Genomic DNA, 10,000 nt, shown 5'->3' on the forward strand with positions numbered 1-10,000 from the left:
CCCCCCTCTCTCTCTCTATCTCTGTCTTTCTCTTTCTCCCTCCCCCCCCCCCTCTCTCTCTCTCTCTGTCTTTCTCTCTCTCCCTCCCCCCCCTATCTTTCTGTAGCACTAGTAACAAAACAGCAAGGTATTATCTCTGTGTCAATGAGAGGAGAAAGAGACCGTTGTATTTCTTCTTCATTATCACGTCCACAACCCTTTTTGTCTTCTTTTATAACATTGGAATCTGCCCATACGCCATCCATCACTTGCGTTTGAACTGTGTGCAATTCTTCATTCTCTGGTAGAAGGGGATGGGCCATTAGTCTAGCCTGGGGAATAATGGTTTGCCACCATTTGTACAACAGAACAGGGTAGACGAAGCTGTTAATCTTCCCACAACATGACGCCTCTTGAGGCTGAACCCCCACAGCCCCCGACACAGACTGATGATGACTGTCATGTGAACATTGCGCCAGTGAGGCTTTTTGGTGAATTTCAAAAACAAACAAAGCCATAATGTTGTTCACGCATTGATTTTGCAGGCAATATAATTGCCTGATATTATTGAAATGATCGGCCCTGGACTGCAATTCATCATCATGTTCTGTTCTATCAACCCAAAACGATCTCTGATGTGTTAGGCTAGTCACCTGTTTTTGATGTTGAAAAATAGTCTGCAGATCAATCTCTTCATTTCTGCAACTCTACAATATTTGGCTCAGTGTTACAGATGGTTTCAATGTCAGCTCATGTCATCATGGTGATATATGACCTAACCTGTGTGTGTGTGTGTGTGTGTGTGTCCAGGGCACAGCAGGGAAGTCTGGCCCAAGGGGACAGAGAGGACCAACGGTGAGTCCACGCAAACCCCACCCGATCTAACACTCCCGTGGTGACTGGGGTCACCATGACAACAGGCGGTACCCAGTGACGGTTGATGCTGTCCTCCGCCCCCCACATGTCAGACGGAGGGGGAGGTGGTCGTCTCGCATTCTTACATCTCTTCTCTTTTCTCCTCTTCCCCCCATCAGGGACCTCGTGGAGAGAGGGGACCAAGGGGACCGACAGGAAAAGCCGGACCAAAGGTGAGACGGGCATCTTTAACCGGAAGTCAACCTGGGACGCCTCTTTTCAGAGATGGGTTCCGTTTCCAGATGAGACTTGAGTGTGTGACTGAGAGGCGCCTTGCATAATGGAGGCTGAACCAATACAGTACATTTCTACCCCCCAAAAAATGGACAATACTTTTTGGATCTTTGAATCTTGACAACTTCCTCTCTTTCTCTTCCTCTTTCAAGGGTAACTCAGGAAGTGATGGCCCCCCAGGACCCCCTGGTGAGAGGGTAAGTAACGTCCCTCACCCAAACACTGCATCACCTGCCATCGTGATCGACTTCCAAAACTGGATTGATTGATTGATTGATTGATTTGTTGATTTGTTGATTTGTTGATTTGTTGATTTGTTGATTTGTTGATTGGTTGATTGTTGACTGGCTGACTGGCTGATTGGTTGATTGTTGAATGGTTGATTGTAGACTGGTTCGATGGTTGGTTGATTGGTTGGTTGATTGTAGACTGGTTGGTTGATTGGCTGATTGTTGTGGCTGTGTGTTTCAGGGTCTTCCAGGGCCTCAAGGACCAACCGGATTCCCCGGACCAAAAGGTCCACCTGTAAGTGAAACTCTCTCATCACTCCTAGTCTCAACGCCAAATCCATGAGAGTTCATACGCTGGTACACTACGTAAGCTACACCAACTAGGTCACTAAATGCTGCAGATCTCTCTATGGGTCTGAGACACGTCATGCTAAAAACTATTTTTTGAATCCTGGTAAGTGATTGGTACCCCTGAAATCCTAGGGTCACCAATCAGTAAAGACTTAAGCAATCCGGCGCTCCCACCCGTTTTTCAAACCACTAATTGTCAGTGCTGCTAGTTTGCTACGACCTGTCACTCATTTTTCAAACTATTCTCTCATTGCTGCTACGACCCGTCACTCTTTCAACTTTGACCCCCGGCGTTCGGAAACAATCTGGCACAGTAAAGTGGCACACAGACTATTATGTAACATGCGGAGTCTGGTCTGTGTAGTAGGTTTGTTTCCTGCACTGAGTTCTGGTGTGTGTGTATGTGTGTGTGTGTGTGTGTGTGTGTGTGTGTGTTTGTGTGTGTGTGTGTGTGTGTGTGTGTCTCAGGGGCCTGCTGGGAAAGACGGTCTGCCCGGACACCCTGGACAGAGAGGAGAAACCGTGAGTTAGCGCTACAGCTACGTTACCTTCACCGACAGTGACCACTATGATGCATTACTGTTGAACCCTGAACCCAACTCTTCCTCCTCCTCCTCTTCCTCTGCAGGGTTTCCAAGGCAAAACCGGCCCCCCCGGACCTCCAGGTGTTGTTGGACCTCAGGTGAGAATCCTGGAGACGCCTCCCTACGCTGTTACAGTATTTCCCAGAAGCAGTAGTAGTAAAACTAGCTGACTTCAGCATATAAATGCAGCATATATCGGAATGCAGCAGCTCACATATTTAACACACGAGTTCAGCTGACTTGACAGAATGACTCTTCCTTTTTCCAACAGCATTTCATTTAAATGATCACAGCTTGCAATTCGGGAAAGATATCGGGCCACGCAAAACGCGGATAAATAATGAATGTCCATTTGTTTATATATAGCACATCAATATCAATGAACGCAGCAGGGCACCCCCCAAAAAATGCTTATCTCCTTCATCTGCGGATTTGTTGTTTGTTCTGCTGCGCCTGAGGTGCCATTAGCGGCCATTACTCCATTCTTCACTTGTGATCACTCTACGCTTTAGTGGTTTGTTTCACGGACAGTATCTCGGGAGCATTGAGCTTTGCCAATGTGTTGTTTATTGGCTTATTATATTTGCGCTCGGCAGTTCATCCATTATGCATAGACAGTGAACAGCCATTTCCTGTGCGGAGAGGCTCAGCTAATGGGTATTGAGAGTGTTACATGCACTGATGATATGCAGAGCCATGGCGAGGCCTTCACGACTACCGACCTCCCACTCAACACACACGCGCACACACACACACACACACACACACTGACTCAGTCCTAATACACACAGCAACCCTGCGACTTTCACACTCATTTTTCATGCGTTTGTCATCCATCCGTCTCTCACCCTCCTCCTTCTTTATTCACCTTTTATTCTAACCGCCTCCATTTATCTTCTCCTTCTTCTTTATTCACCATTTATTCCAACCGCCTCCATCTTCTCTCACTTCTTTCTCATCCATCTTACCATCAAACCGAACCAAACTTAAATTGTATAGCGCATTTCATACACAGAGGCAACACAATGCGCTTTACAGAGAGCAATGGGGGGGGGTGGGCATAGGTCCCATCATCCATCCATGCATCTACTGTATCTTCTCAATTGTTCACCTACCAAGCTGGCCTTTACTCATACTATGTACTGTCAACCAGCTCTTGCAAATGGCACAGACTAGCCACACCCTTCGAGAATGACAACATGTTGTCGACACTTTGGCACCAGCTACGGATCCAAACGGATCTTTTTTTTCACTGTTTCTGACTTCCCTCTGTCCATCCATCCTCAGGGACCCACAGGTGAGACGGGACCAATGGGAGATCGGGGCCACCCCGGCCCCCCGGGGCCCCCTGGAGAGCAGGGTCTGCCTGGATCTGCAGGGAAGGAGGGAGCCAAGGTGAGTGCCTCTCCTCTCCTCTCCTCTCCTCTCCTCTCCTCTCCTCTCCTCTCCTCTCCTCTCCTCTCCTCTCCTCTCCTCTCCTCTCCTCTCCTCTCCTCTCCTCTCCTCTCCTCTCCTCTCCTCTCCTCTCCTCTCCTCTCCTCTCCTCTCCTCTCCTCTCCCCTCCCCTACCTCCTCCACCATCAGGAGGTCCACGCCTGTCCCCGGTGGACATTTGCTGCATAATAGGGAATGTCTAAAGATCACCATGAGTCTGCATGTAAACTAGTTCATGCAGGTGAAAGGTTGGTTGGGAAACAGAATCAACAGCAGTATCGAGCATACAGACGCACACCTGTCTCACCTGACGCCTGTCTCACCTGACGCCTGTCTCACCTGACGCCTCTCTCCTCCACCCCCGCAGGGCGACCCAGGTCCCGCCGGCCCATCCGGGAAGGACGGTCCTCCTGGTCTCAGAGGGTTCCCTGGAGATAGAGGTCTGCCCGGCCCAGTGGTGAGTACTGCTGCCCGGAAACCCCCATACAAACTACACCTCCCATCATCCTCTGCTCTCAGTGTGACAAATAACGACCCAGCCAAAATCGAATGAAATTACAAGGAGTGCCATGACACCATCGAGCGGATTGAGATCTTTCAACAGTAAGAGGAACCAATAACATGGTGTCTCCAGGGTGTGAAGCTGGTGCAGAATCCTTTTGTTGTATAAACATGGCTCATATGATACTGTAGCACGATATCTCATGGATCAGGACACATCCCAATGTCTAACTTGGATGCAATTATCTTTTTTGGGGCGTTGACTGGAATGCGTGAACACAATAAAGGTTGTTGTAGGTAGCTACTGTAGCTAGCTGTCTCTGTTACGTTAGCCTGAAGAGTTCACACAGGGTTTAAAGATAAGGCTTCATTCATCTCAGTCAGTCAGTCAGTCAGTTTATTCCCTCAGTGAACCATCACACACACAAACACACACACGCACGCACGCACCACCTCAATCACCTCGGTAGGGGGGGAGGAGGAAATTTCCCAGCTCACACCAGGGATGCTGAGATGAAGTGTCCTCTGTGAGGCAGAAAGTCTGTTTCCTGCAACAGAGAAGACGTGTTTGTTTTATAAATCCTCCCTTCTCTCTCTCCACAGGGGGCTCATGGCCTGAAAGGGAATGAAGGCCCCAACGGCCCACCTGGCCCTGCCGTGAGTACAGATCAAATGCACACAAACAGAAAGGCCAACTAAAACAAAGTTACACCTGTACTGTTCTGTAAATACAATACAACACATACAATGCAATACATCCCCCGAGATGTTATCATCCGTACGAGCCGACGAGCTCTGACGTTCTGGTGCGAGGTTGGTTCTGCGGTTCTGACGCATGCCGTACCGGCCCGGTTCCCCCCCCCCCCCGTGTTCCGCAGGGTTCTCCTGGCGAGCGCGGTCCGTCTGGCCCGGCCGGACCCACCGGTCTCCCAGGCCGCCCCGGACCCCAGGGACCCCCAGGCCCCTCCGGAGAGAAGGGTGGCCCGGTAAGACCCGGTTCTGCTATGGTCGATTCGTCCGCCTTTACGCCTCGAATGCAGTGATTCTGAATTTCGAGCCGGAGACGCGACTGAGACTGACCCGCTGTGACCCTGTGCTGTAGGGAGAGAAAGGACCTCAAGGCCCAGCTGGTAGAGACGGTATCCAGGGACCCGTGGGTCTGCCCGGACCTGCCGGACCTCTTGGACCCCCGGGAGAGGATGGAGACAAGGTGAGGTGGCACCCTGAGGAGGAGGGCGGTGGAGGGGGGGGGGGGCTGGGGGATTTAAGATCAGTCGAAAAGCATCGAGTCAAACTCGCGAGCGGCATTATAAAGACGAGGAAAGTACCCCAGCAGTGTCCACTAGCTCAGCACCGAAATCACTCTATGTTACCATGAGCGAAGTGAAGGCAGAGTAACCAACACACACACACATACACACATACACACACACACGATATGATAATGTTAATTGTCCCCTTAGGGAAATTTGTCTTGGACTCAATACTGCGCAGACATAGATCGCCTCTATACAGAAACAGAAAACACATATCCCACACGCACACACACGCACACACACACACACATGCACACACACACACACACACACGCACACACACACAAACAAATGCACAAACAAAGTTATCGTCATAGTTTTGGCCTTGTCATCTGTCTGACTGTCCCCTGAGTGGGGTCGGCAGCTGGCGTTAGCGTGATTGTCAGGTCTTTAAGTCGTTACGGCCAACAGACAGCTGGACCCATTATGTCGTCCATTTGTTCGTCTTTCTTCGAAATGGAGCGAGCAGCAGTAGCAGAAGGAGGGGGGGGAGTGGGAGGCAGAGGGGATTGCTATTAGTATGCAGGCGCAAACACAGAGACACATTTACGGACACACAAACACAACACACACACACACTGAAACATTTGCAGAGGGATCAGCAGTAATTGATCTCTTTATCTATTGAGGAACGCTTTAAAGTGGAGTTCTTAACCGGCCCGATTCTGTTCCCTGGCCGTAGGGGGTAAGAGAGAGAGAAAGGCTCTCTCTCTTACTCTCTCTCTGTTTGCCTTGCAGATGAAGACCAACCTCTCCATCTCTCTCTCTCTTTCATTCTCTCTCTCTCTCTTTCCTTCTCCCTCCCCCCCTCTCTCTTTTCACTTCTCTCTCTCTTCAACCTCCCTCTCTCTATTTCTCTCTTTTTTCATCTCTCTGTCTCTCTCTCTCTGATGATTAGCATGATTAGCAACCTCTCCAGCTCTCTCTCTTTCCTTCTCCCTCCCTCTCTCTTTCCTCCCCCCCCTCTCTCTCTCTTTTCATTTCTCTCTCTCTCTCCTTCTCCCTCCCTCTCTCTCTATCTCTCTCTCTCTCTTTTTTCATCTCTGTCTCAACTCTCTCTCTCTCTTTTTTCATCTCTCTGTCTCTCTCTCTCTCTCTCTTTTTTCATCTCTCTCTCTCTCTCTCTCTCTCCTGTCTCAGTCTCATTGCAGTAGATAGTCCATCGACACAGAGCAGAGTGTTGTTCCAGAGGCAGGTGGGTTCCCACTGTCTCACGCGCTCAGAGCCTCTGAATACATTAGAATATGCGTGAAGGTGCGATGTTCTGCTCCCCCCGTCTGTGAAACTGGGTGCCAAGGGGGTGTGAGTGGGAACCCAGTCGGAAGCTGCTAGACGACGACACATGAATCACACGCTAAGCCTTCTGGGATGTGTTCCCATCTCAGATGCCGTGTCAGAGAGGGAGATGGGGGGGTAACGTAGGTGTGTGTGTTGTGTGTGTGTGTGTGTGTGTGTGTGTGTGTGTGTTGTGTGTGTGGGGGGCGCTGGTGACCTAACTGGTGACCTAACCTCTTCTGTCTCACCCAGCTATGGCAACCATCCACCACAAACAAGACAAGCGAACCATATTGACGCACTGTACGATACTAATCATGGCTATTTCCTACAGAAAATCCTTCACTATCAAATTGATATCACATGCCAAACCAACGTTCCACCCGATCATACGGGTGACAGAACTCTGACAGAACTGACCACTCTAAGGTTGAGATACGGTTGTAGGATCCGGTCACTGACTGTCTCTCATGGTCATCTCGTCTTCTGTGTTCCAGTAGTACTACAGCAGGAAGTGGTCACTGTTCATGTACTTCATGGTTACGTTTGTGTGTGTGTTTGTGTGTGTGTGTGTGTGTGTGTGTTCCAGGGAGAGATTGGAGAGCCCGGTCAGAAGGGAAGCAAAGGAGACAAAGGAGAACACGTGAGTTCAACCAGCATTCACTATTTAATGTAAACATTGATTCATACAGTAGATCGTCACTATTTAATGTAAACATTGATTCATACAGTAGATCGTCACTATTTAATGTAAACATTGATTCATACAGTAGATCGTCACTATTTAATGTAAACATTGATTCATACAGTAGATCGTTCATTGTAAATTAAGACTTGATATCTCACTCCCCCCATTCTCCTCTACAGGGTCCCCCTGGTCCCACCGGCCCACAAGGCCCGGTCGGAGCCCCCGGTCCCGCTGTAAGTATCCTGTCCCATTAGATCTGTCTTATCATGATGTCACGACATGTCAGTCAAAGATGACACAGCCGCCATCGTCTTCATCTAACTCTTCATCTTTCTCTCTCTCTTTCTCTCCCTCTTCCTTCTCTCCGGGGATCAGGGTGCTGATGGAGAGCCTGGTCCCAGAGGCCAGCAGGGTCTGTTTGGTCAGAAGGGAGATGAAGGGTCCAGAGGATTCCCCGGACCTCCCGGCCCGGTTGGACTGCAGGTCAGAACCCTCAGCCAGCCCGTTCCGACTTGTCCTGACCCCTGACCCCTGAGCCCATTCTGACATGTGGCAAAGGTATACCCAGTTACAGTGTGATACTAAGGCTGACTCGTCCTGTGTGTGTGTGTGTGTGTGTGTGTGTGTGTGTGTGTGTCTCCCCCTAGGGCTTACCCGGCCCTCCTGGTGAGAAAGGTGAGACCGGAGATGTTGGACAGATGGTAAGAGTTCCTTTAACTTTGAACTTCTTCTGTTGAGACTGGAATAACACTAAACACTGCACAGGACAGCACCATGTTATGCAAATGTCCATGATGTATTATGCTAGGAGCCCTATGTACTGTAGTAGCTATACGGTTAAAAGCATCATCCATAGTTTCTGTTTAGTATACCACTTAGAATAATAACATTAATTCGTATTCACCAAAGCACAATATGTAGGACGCAGTGTCCCAAGTATTCTCATCCCTTCATCTCTCTCCCTCTCTCCATCCATCCCTTCCTCCCTCCCTCTCCCCATCTCTCCCATCCCTCTCTCCATACCTCCATACTTCATCCCAACTCTCCCTCCATCCCTCTCTCCTTCCATCCATCCATCCATCCAGGGCCCGCCCGGTCCCCCCGGCCCCAGAGGCCCATCCGGCCCCCCGGGAGCTGACGGACCCCAGGGGCCACCCGGAGGCATCGGAAACCCCGGCGCTGTGGGAGAGAAGGTGGGGCCCCACAGGGCGTGGCGCCGCGTTAGCATATAGAGGACACACACACACACACACGGCGAAATCAACTGTCCAGGGACAGGCCTAGATGTCCTGCATATTAATGTGCAGAAAATCCACTTATACTGTTTTTATATGATAGAGGTGTACTTTGAGGGACTTTCAACTTTGAAATGAGGACATTGCGAAACGTACCACAGCTTAACGCTGTCAGCATTGTCTCGGTTATCAGCATGACTTCATTTTGCTAGCAGTGACAGGAGACGGCTAAAGTCAGGGGCACCATTGTCGGTTTGAGCACAAGACGTTCTCTAGATCACACCTTATCTCTCTCCACAAAGCTTTTGTTGTCATCACTATTTGATGCAGCTACTCAAAAGATTATACTGGAAACGGGAACGACTGATTCACCTTGTCAAGCGGGCAGACACACACTCACACACACACACACTCACACACACTCTCACACGCACGCACGCACGCACAGGGGAAATGGGAACGGCTGATTCACCTTCTCAGGCAGGCAGGCAGACACACACACACACACACCCCGCCTAATGGGAGCCCTGCCTGCCTGCATCGCTCCACCGTCGCAGCAGTGTGAGTGTGTGAATAATACAGTCGCTCTGTACTTGACGCCTGAATGCATTATTAAAAGCTCCTCTTCTGAAACCGGCGCTGGCGTTAGAGCCGGCCCGGGCGCTGGCAGCCTCCGGGGCCTCTGGGCAGACCACAGCGCTTTCCCTCGCTCCTCGCCGCCATTTCTTTCATCTGGTCCGGTCGATGGGCTGACCTCCGCCCTCGGGGAGCGTCCCGGCGTGGGGCGCATCCGTCCATCCGTCCGTCTCTTCTTCAAACAGGAGGCTCTTCATCATCTCCGCTCTCCCGCGGCTAATCTGGCAGCAGCCGATGCGGCAGCTTTGATTGGCTGCCTGTTTTAAAGCGGAGCCTCGCGAACCGAAATAGCTCTCTTCACAGCCCCCACCCGCCCACCAGGCTGCCCGTTATCAGTCGTGACGCCCGGTCTACGGGGGGGGCTTTGCAGCGCGGGACTTACGGACCGCTGCGTAATCCCCTTGCTGATCCTCACGCCCGCAGCCCGGCTTCCCTCGAACCCGGAGCCCGGGCGTTCCGGCGTTACATCCCATTAACATTCCAGTCATTTAGCAAGCGACTTGCGCTGAATTGCGTTTAACCCGGGGAGTCGGCGCGCTACCGCTCGCCAGAACTCACAGCCCCGGCAACCGGAGAACCGCGGGAAGGTTCGTCCGCCCGGATAAAGGTTAGGCGAGCCTTA

The 10,000-nt window shown here is 50.8% G+C and overlaps 1 protein-coding gene across 1 annotated transcript in view; it reads left to right on the forward strand.

The window, feature by feature from the left end:
- LOC311312381 (uncharacterized protein) overlaps positions 1–10,000 on the forward strand; it is a 42,363-nt gene that overhangs the window by 21,151 nt on the left and 11,212 nt on the right. Inside the window, exons 26-41 of the mRNA XM_084442317.1 lie at positions 790–834; positions 1,014–1,067; positions 1,281–1,325; positions 1,600–1,653; positions 2,178–2,231; positions 2,338–2,391; positions 3,581–3,688; positions 4,095–4,184; positions 4,832–4,885; positions 5,107–5,214; positions 5,331–5,438; positions 7,409–7,462; positions 7,687–7,740; positions 7,883–7,990; positions 8,155–8,208; positions 8,593–8,700. Coding sequence (XP_084298443.1) covers positions 790–834; positions 1,014–1,067; positions 1,281–1,325; positions 1,600–1,653; positions 2,178–2,231; positions 2,338–2,391; positions 3,581–3,688; positions 4,095–4,184; positions 4,832–4,885; positions 5,107–5,214; positions 5,331–5,438; positions 7,409–7,462; positions 7,687–7,740; positions 7,883–7,990; positions 8,155–8,208; positions 8,593–8,700 — 1,152 coding nt within the window. The remainder of the gene's footprint in view (positions 1–789; positions 835–1,013; positions 1,068–1,280; positions 1,326–1,599; positions 1,654–2,177; positions 2,232–2,337; positions 2,392–3,580; positions 3,689–4,094; positions 4,185–4,831; positions 4,886–5,106; positions 5,215–5,330; positions 5,439–7,408; positions 7,463–7,686; positions 7,741–7,882; positions 7,991–8,154; positions 8,209–8,592; positions 8,701–10,000) is intronic.

This window comes from Borostomias antarcticus, assembly GCF_949987555.1.
Source record: "Borostomias antarcticus genome assembly, chromosome: 8".
Taxonomy (NCBI): domain Eukaryota; kingdom Metazoa; phylum Chordata; class Actinopteri; order Stomiiformes; family Stomiidae; genus Borostomias; species Borostomias antarcticus.